This window comes from Colletotrichum truncatum (genome assembly GCF_014235925.2).
Source record: "Colletotrichum truncatum strain CMES1059 chromosome Unknown Contig_0011, whole genome shotgun sequence".
NCBI lineage: Eukaryota > Fungi > Ascomycota > Sordariomycetes > Glomerellales > Glomerellaceae > Colletotrichum > Colletotrichum truncatum.
Window position 1 is genome coordinate 548603 of NW_027222408.1, and position 18778 is coordinate 567380.

General features: G+C 51.7%; 7 protein-coding genes across 7 annotated transcripts; 3 read left to right on the top strand and 4 right to left on the bottom strand.

The window, feature by feature from the left end:
• Positions 1-140: 140 nt before the first annotated feature.
• On the bottom strand, positions 141-1361 carry CTRU02_214494 (uncharacterized protein; the record flags this gene model as incomplete). Its single annotated transcript, XM_036730400.1, has 1 exon — positions 141-1361. The coding sequence occupies one exon, from the start codon at positions 1359-1361 to the stop codon at positions 141-143; it is 1221 nt and encodes a 406-aa protein (XP_036577856.1).
• Positions 1362-5078: 3717 nt separating this feature from the next.
• Positions 5079-5807, top strand: CTRU02_214496 (uncharacterized protein; the record flags this gene model as incomplete). The annotated part of the gene is made up of 1 exon (XM_036730402.1): positions 5079-5807. One exon carries the CDS (start codon positions 5079-5081, stop codon positions 5805-5807), a length of 729 nt encoding a protein of 242 aa, XP_036577857.1.
• Positions 5808-6402: 595 nt separating this feature from the next.
• On the bottom strand, positions 6403-7197 carry CTRU02_214495 (kinetochore protein spc24; the record flags this gene model as incomplete). The annotated part of the gene is made up of 3 exons (XM_036730401.1): positions 6403-6848; positions 6975-7107; positions 7171-7197. The coding sequence occupies 3 exons, from the start codon at positions 7195-7197 to the stop codon at positions 6403-6405; spliced, it is 606 nt and encodes a 201-aa protein (XP_036577858.1).
• Positions 7198-7894: 697 nt separating this feature from the next.
• Positions 7895-8608, top strand: CTRU02_214497 (mitochondrial membrane fission protein; the record flags this gene model as incomplete). The annotated part of the gene is made up of 4 exons (XM_036730403.1): positions 7895-7910; positions 7993-8011; positions 8106-8199; positions 8279-8608. 4 exons carry the CDS (start codon positions 7895-7897, stop codon positions 8606-8608), a joined length of 459 nt encoding a protein of 152 aa, XP_036577859.1.
• Positions 8609-9369: 761 nt separating this feature from the next.
• CTRU02_214498 (uncharacterized protein) lies at positions 9370-11236 on the bottom strand (the record flags this gene model as incomplete). Its single annotated transcript, XM_070206252.1, has 5 exons — positions 9370-9612; positions 9637-9910; positions 9938-10453; positions 10544-11031; positions 11093-11236. 5 exons carry the CDS (start codon positions 11234-11236, stop codon positions 9370-9372), a joined length of 1665 nt encoding a protein of 554 aa, XP_070060026.1.
• A 1600-nt stretch (positions 11237-12836) lies between these two features.
• Positions 12837-15269, bottom strand: CTRU02_214499 (ankyrin repeat protein; the record flags this gene model as incomplete). Its single annotated transcript, XM_070206253.1, has 3 exons — positions 12837-13833; positions 13887-14571; positions 14648-15269. The coding sequence occupies 3 exons, from the start codon at positions 15267-15269 to the stop codon at positions 12837-12839; spliced, it is 2304 nt and encodes a 767-aa protein (XP_070060027.1).
• A 2345-nt stretch (positions 15270-17614) lies between these two features.
• On the top strand, positions 17615-18002 carry CTRU02_214500 (uncharacterized protein; the record flags this gene model as incomplete). The annotated part of the gene is made up of 3 exons (XM_070206254.1): positions 17615-17635; positions 17688-17774; positions 17907-18002. 3 exons carry the CDS (start codon positions 17615-17617, stop codon positions 18000-18002), a joined length of 204 nt encoding a protein of 67 aa, XP_070060028.1.
• Positions 18003-18778: the final 776 nt, after the last annotated feature.

Consider the following 18778-nt stretch of genomic DNA (forward strand, 5'->3'; position numbering starts at 1 on the left):
ACGCATGGCATATTCTAGAGTTCGGTTTGGACCTTCAACTTGCAGAATACGGCGTCCATTATCCTTGGGTCACGCAGTATCAGTGATGGCTGGGATGATTCGTATTAACTCTTCTATATGTGCGCCAGTCACTTCACACGTTAGCCAAATATGAATTGGCGATAATTTTTGCCTATGCGCGCTACCCCCTCCTCGAGCTTCCACCCCTTGATCTCGCACACCTTTCTATACATCTCTTCTAGCCTGGCATCCATCTCGTCTCCCGCAATGTGCAGGTCGCTCTCAATCAAGATGCTGTCATCCGGACAAGCCTGGATGACTTCCACAATCTTGTCGGCGCCGGCCTTGGTTCCTAGATTGATAGCGGAAGAGAACGAGAAGAATATCCGTGCGGGGATAGATGGGTTAGTGTACTGTTTCAACATCTCAGCAGGTCCAGAGTAGGAATGGAGGCAGATGCGCGGGGGGTACGGCTTTGGCGGCACCGCTTTTCTGCCAAAGTCATCTTCCTCGAGCTCGTCCCCGGATTCAGGGTCCTCGGCTCCTTCAGCAACCAGCTTTTTCTGGCGCCTGGTAATGACCTGCTTCTCGTGACCCTTCCATAAGGATGCCAGGGTATCATGGAGCACACCATGAGCCTGGACGCCATGAACACTCACAGAGCGGCCTAGCTCGCCTGCGAGAGCCAGCTGAGCTTTCAGCACGGCTATCTGGTGGGGCATCTTGACATGCTGGGGAGCCAAGCGACGCCCCTCGCGGCCACCCGGGGTCAGGGTCTGGTCACGAGAGGAATCGTCGTCGTTGGTCCATCCTTCAGGCAGACGAAAGGCCTTATCGAGACCTACCTCACCAACTAGGGCAAGGGGGTGATCTTGGAGACGACCCCGTGTGTCCGCTAAAAAGGCTGACAAAGGACGCGGGGTGGGCAAGGCGTCAATGAAGCTGGGGTCCTCAGGGGCGGGGGCTAGGACGGCCTGGTAGTGGCGCTTCTTTGCGTCGGGCTGGCCCTCGCGGTACGTCCACTCAGCCTCGGGCACGGTGTCGTCGAACAGCTGGTAGGAAAACCAAGGATGCCAGCCAAAGCAGGGCACCAGGTGGCCTTGAGACATTTCGTACTTGGAGCGCACGCCGTGGGATGCGGCTACCTCAGCGACGAGTGCCTGGTCCTGGCTTCGAGTGGCCATGACAGTCAGAGTAGCGGCACGCATATTAGGTATCGTCTCGATCGACGACATTGTGTCTGTGGGGTGGCAATGAGCATCGTAGATGCCGCGGTCCCAAGGGAAAGGATCCGACGAAGACGAGGCAGATGTGACGGAAGTGGAGGGGTTTTGGTCCCCAAGCTCGTGCTGGCCACACATGCAGGGCTGTTTGGCGGCTTCTTGGCCAGGAGCAGGTGGTGGTATATCTGACTGGTACCAGGTTGAGCTGGGCGGGGGAGGACGGAAGAACGGGGAACTCCGCAGCTCAAACAGACAAAGTAAGGGCCAAAAAGATGTTTGAGGCTTCAGGTGGGTTGGTAGGTAGGTTGTTGCCTCGCTTTGGCTCTGGGTTTCCTCAAGGTATCTGGGTTGCTCGGAAACGTCCGTTCTAGAATTACGTAGGCCCTCCTTCACCAACAAGAAGTTCCAAAGCAATCGAAATTCTTAATTAAGAGTGGGATGGTTGAGACGTGTAAGGCGAATGGAAAAAGCAGTGACGACGATAGTAACGCTGGGACGGTTCTAGGTCGACGGTGAGTGTTGCGAAGAGTGTGTGTGCGTGCGTCGGCTTACGTCAACGAGAATACCGGCGAGACAACAATGAAAGGGGAGACTGGCCTATTTCGAATGGCTAATTGGTGAGGACCTGAGATGAGAAACGAGGTTGCCACATGCAGCAACAAGTGAGGTGATTATTTTGGTGGATCATCTCGATGTCGGAATGGGCTGGGCGTTGATGATGCTGTGGTGGCAGTGGTGAGGGCAGCTGCAGACCTGGATGAAACGGGGAATTAGTGGGGGCTACTGCAAAATGATGTCAAGGGGACGTTGTCCAGCGTGTTTGCAAGTACTCAAGTACCTGCCACTATCACTGTGATAGTGGAAGAAAAGGCAAGCACGGCAAGTTTAGGTACCAGACAGACCCTTCTCTTTTCCCAGCTTAGCTAAACAGAGTTTAATGGTTATGAGTGGGAGTGATAAGCCAAGTTGGGTAGGTACTTGCGCCCTAGTTAAGGAAAGCAAGACACGCTCTAAAGGGGTAGGAATGGGTAAAGAGCCCTTTCTGTCTTGAGCCCCTGAGGACCTTCCCTCGTCCGGACTTTTAGCAGGCCCAGGAGCTGTCGATGCCATGCTTCGTGCTCCCCCCGTCTAAGCCTCATTTTCCTTAATCCTTCAGAAATCGAAGGCGTCCTTGTCCCCCCTACCCCCAATGGCAGGTCTCTGGCACCTCGGTTACCTTGCCATCATCGCCTTTGCACTTCAAGGCAGATCCTTTGCTTCATTGGCTTCTGCTTGACCCAGTCCCAAGGCACCGCATGACGGTTTGGCTTAGCGCAGAGCATTGCTGCAGAATTTCTGCCCTTAATGCAGACCTCAGACATATCGACAAAACACCTTGACGCCCGTAAGCCGCTCACCGGCCTACCTCAAGCTCTCACGAATCATATCGTCGGAATGCAAACAAATCAAGCCCGGCGGGGCATCCTAATGTGACTCGACGGCTTCCTATTGCCAAATGCCTCGTCTTGCCTTGTCAACCTATCAAGCTAGGGCTGCATCTAGGGGAGACGAGAGTAACGACCCGGATGCATCGTCGTGCCTCAACCCCTACGCGGCCTGCGCTCGTTACCCATCGACACACCCCAAGGTCCCAGGCTTGACCTTAATAGGCTCTGGCTTTGGTGATCGTGGCGTCTGTCTTTGTAAGGTGGAGCTGCCAATGAGCTTTGAGAGATATGAGCAATAGCTAATCACAAATCAGCAGCCTTCGGGCAATAGAGTACGGACACGCTGGCCTGGGGAATCTGGAGAAGGTGCGCAACCCTCGCCTGGACTGCCAGCATGCACCCCAGGATTCTGATGGCTCTGTGGGGGGGATGGATAATTTCCTTGCGATATTGGTGTCGACGAGAGAACAAAACGATCTGACCTAAACTAACAGGGACAAACCAAGCACGGCAGAAGGCAGATATCTTCTTTTACGGTTTGTCATGAAATGTCGACATGGCGAACGTTTTGCCCTAACAAGGGATCTTCGCTGCTGGTCCCTACCGTTGACAAGTTCGGTCCAATCTTTTTGCCTCTCCAACCACTGCAAGGACACACACAAATGAGACCCTAGCCCATCTGGGTACATCCCGCCCACCTGGAGATGCTGGTTGATGTCGCACATAACGTTACCTTCACCCATGGTCGATGGTCTCCCTTGCCTACCTTGGGTAGCTTCTGTCCTTCGCCCACCCTGGATCTGCGGGGTGTTCTAGTCGGGGTTGCTCCCCTGTTCTCTTCCCCGGACCCTCTATTTGATGATGACCCTGGTCCCAGGACGTCTGGAGATACGGAAACTGCAAGTGGTCGGTTTCGGATAATTGACCTCGCCGAGACTTTCTACCTCTTATCTCTCCGCCAAACGATGCGGGCACCGCATGTGCTGCACATAGGATGCGTTTGCATTCATCATCATTGATACCAAACCAACAACCTGATAGGCGAGACTGATAATAGCACATCGGCGTAGTAGATGCACACTCGCTCGCACAACGTTCCCCCATCCCAACTCCGGTCTCTTGTCTTTCGTCACCCACCCCCATAAAGGTCCGGGCTGTGGTTGCATTACATGAGCAATGGCTGGCAGGCTCAGGACTTCCAAGCCCAAAGGCGCATAAGTCAAGTCGCTGATTCACCCGGCAAACTTTGTTTTCCGCTTGCTCCCACAGCCGTTTCTGTCAGTCAGAAACACTCCTCTCTTCACATGGGAGGCATTGTCCAGGGACTGCAAACTCTGTCACCCCCCATATACTGTTTAATGAATACTTGATTCAAGTAACATAATTCAATGGTCTGAAGTCTGGCTGGAGTGACGACCCTTTTTGATACGAACAAGAGCACACAGACCCTACATCTGCTATCGACTCTTGTTCATTCCTGCGGAACCATCCGTGTGTGGCAAGCCGAGATTTACCTTCACCCAGAGCTCGAGCGTAAGAGACAGCGCAGAAGACTACCGTATGCTGGCTGGGCAGCCATTCACAACAAATCAGCCAGCCATTCCATCATCAGTCTAGCCACTATAACGGGCGTAGTGCTACCTCGGGAGCCTGTAGCTTCTGATAGCGCAAGCTCGGCTTTCCCCAGTTTTTTTTCTTTTTCCTCGCTGCTAAAATAGCGTTACACTACATTGAACCCTCCGACAGCAGGCCAGGACAAGGGAATGCAATACAAGGGTGGTACTGGGCTTTGTCGCTAGCTCCCAGCATGTGAAAGACAGAAACAAAGTGCGGACTAGACTGCCACCCCCTACCTCCGAAGTGGTGCAGTTCAGACCCCTCCGTGCTGATGCTGCTGCTGCTACTGGCCAGTGAGCCACCAACCTCAAGGTTCGAAGGTTTGCTCCCGGCTCCCCTCCGTCTCATCCCATACACTTCCTATGTGGTACAGCATATTTCTCCCGTCCGCCGCCATGCCGTCCGGGGTTTGACTGTTTCTGTGCCCCCATTCCTTGCAGCTGTGAGCCATTCCATCGTACAAATCAGCCTGGTATCCGTCCATTTTACAACTACCTTTTCCTCCCTCCCACGTTCTTGTTTCTCCAACTCGAGAAACACCGGGGAAAACAGACAATAGCGGATTGGGGCATTACATCGGTATCGAACGATCGGACCACCGACCGAACGATTTCGAGGGGATCGTACGACTCAGGCACTGGGAGATACTGGGCAAAACCGGTTCCCGCAACTGGCTACATCGACCAGATAAACCGTAAATCGATCAGTATCTCGGACGACTCAAGGGAGATGTGGTGATTGAAACCTTCACCGAGCAATCGCCCTACACGACTCTTCTTCCCTTCCGAATTGTCCGCCCACGACTGCAAACATGGCTCTCATCAACCCCGTGTACGCTATTATCGTCCCTTTCCTCTTCCTGTTTACTGTTCCACTCGCCATCTTCGCCGGGATCACGACGACTCTTGCTTTTACCGTGCTCATCTTCCGTGTTATCCTCATCTACTTCGACCTGGTCTTGTCGTTCCTGCCGTCCTACATCACTGGCCGCCCGCGCTACCTGTCTTACGCACCCAAGGCGGCATCGTCGGCCAGTCCATCCCCGTCATTAACGCCTACCCGACGTTCTGCATCAAGACGGGCCCGTCGGCCATCTTCTGCCTCGGCCCACTCTGTTGGCACGATCACACCAATTTCGGAAGCCGGCGGGATCGGCCTTTTTCCCTCCGTCGGCATTGACCGGGATTATGAGGGTGTCGGGGGTTGGCGCCTAGGAAGCGGCAACGATGATGATCTTTGGACAACCATTAATTCACGTCTTGAGCTGCCCGATCGTCAGTATCAGAGACACCACCACCGGAGCCCCAGCGGTGGGCCGACGACTCCGGGCGGCGGCGACGGGTACCTCATGATGAAGGGAGGACGTAACCGGAGTCCGGAGAGCAACCGCGGCGGTAACGCTACCACTTCTCCCAACAGCTCGCGAGCGCGAACGCCGACAAACTCAACGCACATTGCGTTTACGTCGCTTGACAGCACCGACGGAGATTATTTTCCAAGCTTATCGCCCAAGACCGTAAGGAAGGTTGCTGTGGCATAAAAAGGGAGCATGACACACTGCTCCCACTTACAAAAAGTTTAAGAGGCCAAAACCTAGTTTCTTTAACAAATTATAAGAGAAGCGACGACGACGACGATGACGACGTCGCCAAGGAAGGCCCTTTTAAAAGCGGGCGATGTAAGAAAGCTGTTTTTTCTTTTCTATTTCCTATGTGCAAGGAGGGAAGTTAGGACCCTGGCAGGGCCCCGGATCGGGCAATGGGAGGAAGGCAAGGTAGATACGGGATATCTTATGAGAGGGGGAAAGCTTTAAAGGAAGCAAAGGCAACAACAACGTTCGGCCAGACACGGCCAGGCGTGGAATGGTATTTCGGATCGACTCTTTGAAAGGGAGCCGACTGGCGTCTGGCTGTAACACATCTCCATCTGTCCCAACGGACAAAATCAAATCAAGTTCAATTATAACAAGTTTTAAGGACGGGCTGCTGTAGGACAAATGGTGCCAATGTAAAATGTGAAATGTTCAAAAATACGTCGTTTACAGACTTGGTATCCCATCGTTAACCCAACCCCCAACGCCATCATTAGAAAAAAAATCATCAAACGCCCTGCCCCCCATTCGCTCGTCAAGTCATTTACAATGTCTGCCAAAAGTAGTTGGCGTAGAAAAACTTTGAAAACTTGGGATCCAAATTGACAACGTGCACGTCGCCCTTGCGGTCGTTACGCACAACAGCACGGCTGAACTCGCCGTCCTTGCTATCCCTCTCGATGTCAATGCCCAAGCTCCGATAGACCTTGAGCCGCAGCAGCACTTCGTCGTCGACGGGGTCGCGGCGGCGCTGTTGGTCGTCGGCCGAGCCGTCCAATCCCTGGATCTCCAGCTCCTGTAGGCGGGCGTTGAGGTCCGCAGCCTGCTGAGCGAGGCGCTCGGCTTCCATCTCGGCGTCGGAAGCGGCCTTTGCGGTGCGGAACTTGGTGGTGTCGAGGCGGGCGATCTCGGAGGCGTGGGCGGTTGACGAGTGCGCTGCGGTGAGTTCGGCGTGTTGCGATGCCATGGTGTTAAGTTGGCGGGAGAGTTCTGCGAATTGGTCAGTTGGGTTTTTTTCCCCTGCGTTTCTAAGAGATTTTGTGTTTGTGATGTTTGTTTTTTGAATAGGCAAGGAGGCGTCAGGAGGATTGTGAGGTGTATAAGAGGCCGACGTACTCTTGAGCGCACCCTCAGCCTCGCGGAGACGCATCTCGCGGGCCTGCTGGAGAGTAGAGTAGGAGTCATTGATGCGCGCGATAGCCGTTTTGTCCGGCTGAATGTTGAAGTTGGCGATGGTGTGGTGGATGAGCTGCGCGCGGGGCGTGTCAGTGGTTTCCTCTGGGTATCAACAAAGGGGAAATGGACTGCTTACCGTCGCGGGCTCCTCTGCTAAAAGCATCTTGGCGGTGTTGAATGGATTTGGTTTTTGTTTGAGAGGGAAATAGTACTTCTTGGTAACTAAATCAATTCGCGATTCCTTCGTTTGGGTGATGTCGCGTCGTGTCGGTGTTAAATTGGTGAGTGACAGATGGGAAAGTGACAAAGACAATTCATAACCCCCCCAAAGTGGAAACCCTCCAAACAAAAAAAAAAACCCACCTTATCGGGAGAACATCACCGGGACGACAATCGCTGACTACACACACTTTACAGTGGGTGACTGGTCAGTGCTTTGGCCCAGACTCTCCACCCCCACCCCACCTTCGATTCCCGTCCATGCCATTCGCCCGTCGTCGTCATCAGCTGTTTTCTGAGGCCTAACGCCACAAATGACGCCCCTAGCACGTCGCCTGCTGGCGGCCCTCCGCGGTCCCGCACGCAAACCACAATCTTCAGATGTCAGAGCTTCAGCCACTCCGCCTTTCCGAAGCAGGTTTGCCATTCACCCATTTCCTACTTTGCGGCTACTACTACTACAACCCGGCTTCGACCGCAGCCTAACGCATCTTCGCTTTTGCGTCTCGCATACATACGATATTCCCCGTAACGAAGAGAAAGCTTGAAGCCCTCTTCTGAATCCCACGATACAGTCGAACGAAATTCCACAGTAAACCAATAAGCTACGTCGTGCTGTCGAGCTACGACATCACACAAAAATGGTCGATCTTCCTTGTAAGTCCACCGCCGTCAACACCCCTCCACCCGCGGTCCTTTACGGCGCGACGCATGCACAGTTTAACTGACCAAACAACAGATGCCCTTGATGCGGAAACGTATGTATCTTCGTCCCTTCGCGATATCCGCGGCTACCGATAAGAGGACAAAAAAAAAAAAAACCACAAGCATACTTACCACAAATAACCGCAGGCCCCTCAAGGCATCCGAGCTACAGGTCCTTCGCGCCCAGTATGAAAAGGAAGGCGAGATGGTCGGCGTGCAGACCAAGTTCAACTACGCATGGGTATGCCGCCCTTCCCTTATCCCTGCCCAATTGCCTCCTTCAAGCTATGGCGACCAGAGGGCCAGCTAACGTTCCGTAGGGTCTTGTGAAATCCGACTCCCGCAACGACCAACAACTAGGCGTACGCCTGCTCTCCGAAATCTTCCGCGTCTCCCCCGAGCGACGCCGCGAGTGCCTCTACTACCTCGCCCTCGGCAACTACAAGCTGGGCAACTATGGCGAGGCCCGCCGCTACAACGATCTCCTCCTCGAGAAGGAGCCCGCAAACCTGCAGGCATCGAACCTGCGCCAACTCGTCGACGACAAGGTCGCCAAGGAGGGTCTTATGGGCGTCGCCATCATCAGCGGTGTGGCCGTCGCCGCTGGCGTCGTCGGTGCGTTCTTGGTGAGGAATGTCAAGAGGAGATGAGCGGTGTATGAGAGAGAGTGAGAGAGAGAGAGAGAGAGAGGTGGGGGGCGGAAACGCTGGGGTGTGGAGCGGGGAGGAACATGATGGATTTGTGCACAACCAAGAGAAACGACAGCATGGGGAAAAAGAAGGAAGGGAACAAGTAACGACCTGGGTTTGAGAGTCGAAAGGACTTCTCTCCCCCCCCTTTTTTTTTATATTGTTCGGTTAATGTGTATTTGTAAGGACATGACGGCTGTTTTCGGTGTATAGGCGTATACACAACAAGACTCTTTTCTCAACCCTTTAGCATTCGCCAACGGCACGATATTCGAAATGTTGTCAGTTTTTGTCTTGGTTTATTTTTTGTTTTGCGTGTCAAGTGTTTTTGTTGTCACATCTGGATCCCACCTCCTGGTTGGGAGTCTACAAGTCGATGAGTAACTCTCCAGGGCGTCTAACAAGTTCCACCATGGGTACAGGCACTTTAGTTATCACACGTCACAAGTTGTCACAAGTCGAGTGATGGCAATGCCATGAATTTACTCAAGATGAAAATGGGCCATTGTTTGATTGAGGCCTATGATTTACCAATAACTGATCCAGGCAAACCCCTTTGGATATGACTCTTGAGAAGACGGTGCAAAAAAACCTATGCTAAACGCCGGGAATCCACTTCATAATTTCGTAACACGCCGCCGACTGATAATTCTTGTGCGGCTTAGTCGCGCCCATTACTGTTCTACGACGCCTCCCCACTACTAAATGCATTCCGTTTCCGTTCAAGGTCTCCGTCTGTCTCTCGAGTTGTCACCCGAGCCAGAACCACGTGAAAAGGTGTTCCTAAGCCAATTCAAGGGGCCGTGGTTTGATCCTGAATCCTGGTTGTTGTCTTGATTTCTGTCCCAGTTGCCGGATGACGGACTTCGTTCTCTAGCTCGAAAAGAATCCGACTGGTGTCGGCGTAGACTGGGGGGTGAGTGTGAATCCCGGCGCGAGCGGAAGCTGGGCATACGCCCAGACTCCAGAGGTGACGGGCGAGGCGGGATATCGGGATTCCGTGAAGTGTCCCGACCGGTGCTAGAACCCCCATAAAGGGGAAAAGGTACCCCCCAGTCAGCAGTGGGAGATCGCTCTGGTCTCGTAGAATCCGCAGGAACTGGAGGGGGCCTCGGCCTCTCAAAAAAGATTGGGCGGGCAGCAAATGTCGGCGCTCCCCAGTGGCCAGGCATTCCGGGTGGCGCATCATCCCAGAACGCGGGGTTCTGGTTACTGTCAGATGAACCCGGGGCAGCATCGGGTGGGCGCCGAGATGGGTCATGGCTGCTGTGGTCGACATTGTTTGCGTTGCCTCCGCCGTTATCACCGCTTCTGCTGTTGTTGTTGTTATCGCTGTTACTGTTGCTGTTGCTAGGCTCCTCAATGGGAGTGCGGCAAATGGGACATGTGTTATGCTCCTTCAACCACATCACCACACACTGGTCATGGAACCAGTGCTTGCATGGCAACACTGTGGCATCGTCACCCTCGTTAAAGCTATCGATGCAAATTGTGCACTCAACCTTTCCCTCAGGACCCAGCATTTTCTGATCGACTTTCTTACGCTCCAGCTTCCTAAGCCCCTCATCGGTAGCTGGAGGTGCCGCATTTGACTGCGGGTTCTGCTCCATCAGAGTAGAAATGATCCGATCCAAGGCCTCCTGAGTGTATACAGCGTCGCCATGTGCGGCGTTTGCCGGGTTGAGCATATTAAGGATTTCGTGGAGGAGCGTAGGCGCTCCGTTGAGCGTACGTTGTTCTTGGCCAGGAGTAGAAGGTCCACCAGGATTTGGCGGGCCTGCTCCGTTGAGGACACTACTGAAGATACTAGCAGGCTGATTAGCATTGGCTCTGATGGATACCATCGTGATTCGAGGTCCATTCGGAGGGTGACCGCGGGGGTTATTGCGGACATACGATTGGAAGGGGTCGGTTCCGGGGCCGACAGGCGAGCCGCCTCCTCGTTGAATATGAATCGGTCCAGTAGCGATTGTGAAGCTTGTGGTACCTCCAGGGCCTCCTCTGTAATAGGTGCGGACATTACCTCCACCGCCAAACAAGCCACCACCGCCAAAACCAGGAGAGCGTGGCTCCTCTGTCTGGCGAGGGGGATGACCCATACCAAACTCGTTGACCATGTCAATGAAGCGCCTGATGATTTGATCCCCATCGCCCGGGTCAGGTGGCTGTCGTGTATTCGAAGACGGACTCTGCCCGGGTCCCTGATTATCCCATATCGTGCGATGGAGAACAAAACCACTGGGGCCGCGATGCAAATGTTCCTCTATGTCGGCTTCATCAGGGTCGGAATCATCGTCTAGGGGGTGCCTGTGGCGATCGGGGCCGGGCGTCTCGTGGAGAGAAGGACCGTCCTCAATGAGTCTGGGGTCGTTATCTGGGGAAACCTATGTAGCTGGTCAACATACTTCGTTTGGAGCAATCACAGGGTCATGGAGCGGGACATACGATTTCAATGATCTCACTCTCGCAACGAGGGCATCGTAGGCCATGTTCGTCTTTCCACCATTCATTAGAACAGGCATGGCAGTATACAACTTCCCGACCGGCCGTGGCATCCAGGTGTCCACCTCTGGTGGCGTGTGACTCCATTTCAGCCTGGTTGCGCTGGTACGCTGCTAGGGCGGTAAGTCCAAGGCCCACAGCGAGGCCGGCGGCTCGAAGTGCTCGGAACGCCAGTCTGGATAATGTCGAACGTGAAGCTGGGAGAGAATGTTGTTGGGCGATGCCGCGATTGGACGGGCGATTAGGCTCTTGATAAGGGCTGCCCAGTCGCTCGTATTATCAAGTGCAATGCAAGGCCAGTGAATGGCGGGGGAGGCGAATCAGTGCTGTAGCTTTTAGCGCCCTAAATGAGAAAGTTGCTTTGCTACCGATGCAGGAGGTAGGTTGGTAATCTCAGCCGTATCGAGGCTGGAGGGTGATTATCGGTAGCGGAGGGCGGAAAGTACGGATGACAGTGGTACTGTGAGGTAGAAGGGGGGCTGGTGGAGATGGATAAATGGAAAGCCTAAGTGTAACAATGTCAGTACCACAACTAGATATTTTGCGTCTTAGAGGAAACGCGGCCAATGAGGTGGAAATGGATGGTTTTTTTTGCCGCAGACTCAATCTTCAGCGTATATCTCATCTCCAGATGGCTTACGTAGTGGATGTGTATTTCGGACGAAGGCGGGTAGGACGTACCCAAGCTAAGCCATGTACTGTCTAATGGAGCTAGGTGTGCATGTCTCCAAAATGTGACGTGAGCGAAAGGTCTGGATCGCGACGCAGAGTGGAGGCAGTACAGTACAAATAAGGTGAAGAGGCAATAGATACGGGTGCTGTTGGAAAAATAAGGTGAGTAGTAGGAAGATTGTTTGTTTGACACCTGCAAACTTCCAAGCGAGAAAAGGGACGCCGTCACGTCGGGTGTGTTGGTCTTCAGGGCGGAAAGGGAAGGTACAGTAAGGTACGTGACGTTTGTGGTGGGGAACATCTTTGGCCGTTCAGGGTATCTGAGCTTTACTAATACAGCTGAAGCAGAACCGCGGTCGCGGCATTGCGATGTAAGTCTCCACTTTTAAGCGCCTCTCCCCTTCCACAGGCTTCGGTGTGGCGGTGCGTCACATTTTATCGCTGAAGCTGCCACTTCGCCGCCGTTGAATCATGCCCCTACGAAACTATTCAGGCGAGCTGGACATCCCGACCACGGGCAGTCTCACGTGTCAATGTTTAGACAGATACCAGTGGCTTAGAGCAACCGATTGTAGGCTTCTCATTCTCCCTAACACGTTATCCAGCAGTTTGTTGGGGATCAGAAAGCTTAGACCCAAGGACAAGTCCCATAACAGAGCGCATTCAAGCTGACGAGATCGGAAATAATTTCCTGTAAAGCATGAGGTTTCCTTCTGTAGCCAGTCTCTTATATTCTTTCCTTTTTCGTCGGTTTCTCTACTATGCCTCGTGCGGTATTTTCGTTTCATTCGTTGCTTGTAAACATCTGACGTGGAATGTAGTTCCCTTCCAAGGATAAATGCAAGGGAATTTGGGAGATGTTGCTATAGGCAGCAACAGCCACAGCTCAGCACAACCGTCGTCGCATTGATGGGATGCTTGCTTTACGGTAAAGCAAGCGGCCGAGCCGCTGAGAGATCTTCAAAGACACCATTATGTTCGCATCCTCAGAAGCGCTGAGCTGGCTCGTTGTCTCTTATGATTCGCTCGGTGACATCTTGTCCATCAAGTGTATGAGATCAGGCATGCTTCTTGATATTGCTAATTGGCGACTAGTTTGACCGCTCAAATCAAGGGCATGTGGGTCGGCGCCCGCTTCAATCAGTAACTTAGCAGCCTCGACATTGCGTCTCCAGATAGCTACAAAAAGTGGTGGGGAGGAGTACCTTCCACCTCTCTTGTCGACATCGACCCTATCCTCTTGTTTTAGGATCAGTTTGAGAATAGACGTCATGTTGAAGGATGCAGCGTAGTATAAGGGCTCTGTGCTGTGGATGGCGTCAAGATCAGGCGAGCGCAATAGAAACTGCACCCATGCCTCAAATTGTCCGCCACTGTCAAGCTTTTTCGTTTCGAAAAAGTCCAAAACGAGACGCTCGTCAGAATCCTCGAGAGAGAACCGCTCCATGTGAATGGGCCACATTGATGAGACGTAGTCGAGCAACGGATATCTAGCGAAGCGCTCACCAACGTGCCACAGCAGATCAGCTGGGCCCAAGACAAAGGGATCAAGGTTGAGGTAGGTGAGGCATTTGCGCATGATTCTACGGTGAGCTTCGCCGGCGTCAAGTGCAAAGTCCGCAGCGTTCGAGGCTCTAATCCAGTCGGATTGGAGAAATGTCCGTATAGAATCGTGAGCAAGAGTAACAACGTGATTATTAACGTGAACCATGCCCTGACATATTTCAGGAATAACGGAAGGATCATTCAGTCGACAGTCGCAATCGATGTCGGTGTCATCTTCCTCGATAATAACTGCCTCGGCAAGTTCACTGATGGTAAGGGGCCGAAGGGAGAAGCATAACCACGTGAGGGCTTCGCGTGCGAGTGGCTTATCTTGTTTTGGAATCCTGTTAAGAATGCCGGCGTAGGTTTCGTTAAGAGTAGATGGGATGTCGCTGAGAACCCGCCGTACGTCCCGTCCTGTGCGAAGTGTACTGAGCCTATCCATGCAAAGTTTGGCCCACCGAAACCTGTCTACAAGTTCAGCCAATAGCCCCGGTCAAGATGACCCCAAGCAACTTACGTCCCGTGAGCGTCTGTTACAATCTTCTTCCTGATTTCCTCTCTGACTTTGGCGCCCAGGGATTGAAAGCTGTGTTCAGTAGATAGCCTATGTTGAACATACATGTCAATGTCCATATCAATGGACTCACTTATCATTTGGCGAACATAGATTCTGGGGTGAAATTTAGCTGGTTCGCGCGTGCAAGTCACCAATACACGGAGATTTCCATGTTTCTCGCAGAGTGCTAGTAAAGCATCAACAATCAAGGCCTCTTGACTGGTCTCATTTAAGGCATCAATCATAAGGTAAAAGACGTCAAACAGCTCAAGAGCCTGGTCCATAACGTCGTGGATCTGATCAACGGACAGATTGTTCTGTGGTATCAGGCTGTTGCCTGACTGTCTGAGTGGCCGAACAAAGTGAAGGATTTCGGGCCTCACTGACCCCATCTGAGCCAGGATGGAACCGAAAACGTTGGGCACCGCTTGGGATGCGGCATCATCCAGAGAGCAACAGTGGAAACCTAGACCAGCCTTGCTGACTTTTTCTGAATTATCTGGCCTGATCTGCGCTTGTAGTCTCTCGACTAGATTTGAGCTGAAAGGTGTGAGCGAGAGGAACGCGATGACGAGAGGACTCAAAGCGGTACTTACAAAAGTACCGTTTTCCCCGAACCCGCTGATTGCATAAATTGCATCATTAGCTGGAGAAGCACATGGTTGCGGAGACTGACTTACACCGGCCAGTTATCCAAAACACAGGCCATTCGGTCGGCCTACCGCTTTCCCAAACCGAGAACCGGCCGGCATGGATCCATTGCCCACTTCCCGGTAATCGGTCAGCCACAGAGTCAAGAAGCTTGCTCTTGCTGTCGACAGGAGACAACCATTTAAGGAGTTCAGCTGTCTCGCTAAGCATGCGATCCGTCTTCCGGGAAATGATGTCCTCATGTACCATGGTGGTCAGCTTCTGCATTTCGGAAAAGACAGACGCAGTAGTGTCGAGCGAGTCTCGCATCAAAACCATGATGAACCAAGTCTTTGCTCTTTCGACGGTTGCAAGGTACTTTTCGACATCACCAGTCCGAAAGGGCCAAGCCAGACTTTGAACAGCACGTCCCATTTTGGAATCTTTAGGGGTTCCTAATTTCTTTCGAATGGCATCCAGGGTTTCCTGGGTCATCCCAAGCATGGACTGGACCTGACCTTGTAACGGGGTAAACATGCCCTTTTGGGTCTGAACGTCGAAGTGCTCCAGAGCCCCCTTGAGGGCGAGGAGCTCCTGGGTAAGCTTGCGAATGTCATCTTTGGCAGACTTGACCGTGGAAATAAAAGTACAGAGGCGTTCAACAACTTCTGTGATGCAGAGAGCAACCTCTATTACGGACAATACTTCGGCCATTGTATCCGCGGAGGTACGACTTTAAAGAACGAACGAACTATGCTAATATCGAAAAGGAGTCAGTGGTTGTGGCCATAGCTCGGCCAGTGACGTCGTTCAAGTGCCAGTCAAGCTCTTGGCGGAGGAAAAGAAGGGGGTGGTGAATGCCAGGGTACTGTAACCCCAAGCCTGGGGATTGAATCGCAGAATTCCCAACAACCGGGGAGGTAGCCAAGCTGATGCATGTATCGTGTAGGCGAAACCGAGAACAGATAAATTAGCCGCAAACTAGTAGGCGCGAGACTCAGGAAGTTGAATTGCGAAGCTTTGACGGCGACAAAGAAACAACTTTGCCGAGATGAAATCAAGGGCTTGGCGTAAGAGCGGGTTGGAGAGTCTTGGTTGGGGTTGGTCCGTGATGGGCGGGGAAGGAACCCTTAGCATGGAACTGTGAAGATTCAGGTTGGTAAGAAGGTGGGGGAAGTGGGTTGTGGGGTGCCCTGGGATGGCACGTGCGCCCGAAACCTCCACTAGTTTTTACGATGCCTGCCAGAAGTCTTTTTTTGATGGTGTTTACTGAACGTCAATAATTGGTTGTTGTTTCCATCGTCATTCCACGTCTGGAACCGTCCCATTCGAAGATCTCAAGGTGCTTGGCAATATAGCAATGAGATTTTTTTTTCTTCTTTTTCTTTCTAGCTCTTTTTTTTTTTTTTTTTTTTTTTCATGGAACACTTTCTGGCTTAAGAATGGTGATGGACCACAATTATGTTGCATTAGCTTCTCTCTTTTCTCTCTCTCTTTCTCTCTCTTGTTCATAACGAGTAATTCCTCTAGGATCATACACGTTCTATAGGTGCGAGCCGTCTCGTCATCTTGTTAGTCGAAAGAACAACAGCAAGAGAAGAGACGTCGCAGGGGGTCGCACAAGGGGAAAGTGAACAGAAACATGCCGCAAGAACGCCGAGGGTCCGAGTCTCAGTTGAGCCAAGAAAAACGATGGGCAATAAACCTTGGAACATGCGTTTTGCAACTTCATTTGCAGTGCCTAACTGCTGGGTTGAAAAGGCAAAAGGACCGAAAGTGCCAATCACGTCTTTACATAGTGGTCTCTGTCCCATCTCCGTGGCGCGGAAGTCAGGCCTTCATCCACTTTTTTCGAAGCAACAGCCCGGGCGTTAGTGATGCTGTAACTGTAAAGCCCCACTGAAGCTGCCCGCATTTGAGGCATAACAAGGTTGTCCCTTCCCTGTCAGCTCGCCTCCTCATTCGTGCAGTGACGGGCCGCGGAGGTGTCAGATCGTCTTAGAGCATGCCTCCGTAGTATGGCGAGCGGCAACTGCCAAATATTTTTTTTTGTCTTTTTTTATTTTTATTTTTTATGTTGTTCCCTCTCCTCCCCCTTCCGCCTACCAATTACTACTACTACGTAAAGGCGGGTATGGTATGGTGTAGGCACGCACCTATCTACCTTTATGTAACATTGCTGCCAATCTGTTCTGTACTGTCAGTAGGGCAACGTCCCTTTTAGAGTCATCTGTTGGTACCCCCCTGGCTCTCCCGGGTATCCGTACAAACACAACTTTATCGCCGCTGCATTCACTATTCGTGAAGGAAAGGGTTTCTCTTGTCGCTCACTTACAGCTTGACATCTGTATCGGTCAATACGGCAGTCAGTCTCTCCACCAGGGGGCAGAAAAACACACACAAACATACACACACACCTACAACCCGCTCCCCCAGATCGGCCGGTTCATTACTACCGTTTCGTATCCATCCCGAACCGCAGACTGACGCCCGCCCGCCCGCCCGCTATCGACAAGTCAAGCGTGGTTGATTTCTCATCCCGACCTGGTGGTTACCATTTTGCCCCCCGTCACAGCCTCAGTGCGCCCAGCACGAAGATCGCACTACCTCCGCCCCGGCGCTTACTTTTTCGGCTGGTTCCCGCCCCTTCCCCTTCCCCTCCCTCCAGCACCCGGGCCATACCTTACCTGAATACTTGTCTTGCTCCAGGGCCTTCGAGGGTGTGGTCAAGGCGACCATTGGGGGGGGGGATAACCTGACCAATTACCCACTTATTTAAATGAATTATGGGTCTATCTGACCAATTTTATGATTGGCTGTATTGAGGTGAAATGGGTCCACCTGACCATGGAATTTTTAATCGGTCAGGTGCACGGACCAGTTACTGATTGCGTCCCACTACTGATTAGGGTGCATACCCCATATTAATATTTAAATCCCTATTCTATTCTGATTCGCTTCCTTTTCCCTCCGTAACCCTTTCAAATCGTATGCGCCCCCCCCCCCCCCTGGCGCACCGATTCCTAATTACTTCCGAATCAGTTCAGAAATCCGACATCATGCCTTCATACAAGGATTCTGTAAGTACAATGGAATCGGTTTAGGATCGATTCAGAACTGATTCAGAATCAGGACGATTACAAGACCTACAAAGAAGGTCTTCTCCAGGGCGGCAAGAACCACCGCATGGAGGATCTTCCTCCCTTCGAGTTCAACGAGGTAAGTGATTCAGAAGCGATTCCACAACGATTCAGAAACAGTTCTGAATCGATTCAGGCTGTCCCTGTCTGATTTCGTTTCTTAAGTTAGAAATAGATGTTCTTTGGAGAGTATTTGACCTAATAACCCCAGAAGATGAAGCATGGGAAAGACGAGGGGATCGATTCCGAATCGCTTCTGAAAGACTTCGGGATCGATTCGGAATTGAGGATGGACTTCTTGAATTAGTACCCCTTGAGGGACTAGACGTAAAGAGTCGGGTTGATAAAAGCCTTTCAACACGTTCATTATCTAGTTGCTCACGGGATTCCCTCTGGCGTTGGCGTTTAAGTTCTAAAATAATTTAGAAATAATTATTAATAAATATTAAAGTATTTTTAACTTACGTAAACGGCTTGCAGCTGTATTATAACGGCCAATAATAGAAACATCTTTCCAGGAAAGCCGGATTCCTAGTGTTGTAAACACTGTATCCTGCTCTAAAAGATGGCGATCGTATTCTGCACATCTAAGTACTTTTGAATTAGTTCTCAACGCATTCCAAACCAATTCCGAATCAATTCAGAAGGGATTCCAAACTTACTTCTGGATACATGTAAGTAATGGTAAATACCGATTACTCCAAGTATATGAGGCTTCATGTAAAACCTCAACAGTATTTGTATTAGGTATGAATTGACTCCAATCTGATAAGGGGATTTTAGAGCAGTTCTGATTAAGTCCAGCTGCAATTGTTTTTCGGGCTTTATGTTGAGCCCATGCTTTTATTTGAGGTTCAGCTAAGTAAATTAGTTCCCAAGTGATTCTGAAGCGATTCGGAAGCGATATAGAATTGATCCTTACTCTCAAATGCCTGACATAAAGCGAAGTAGTCTTCTGAGGAACGGCAGAATAGTAGGCTGCGCATTTGATTCCATAGAGAGTCAGGGCTACGGTCTTCTGTACAGTATGCCTCAATCCCTCGTTGGAAATGAATTAAACAGAAGCGTACAGAGCGTTCAACC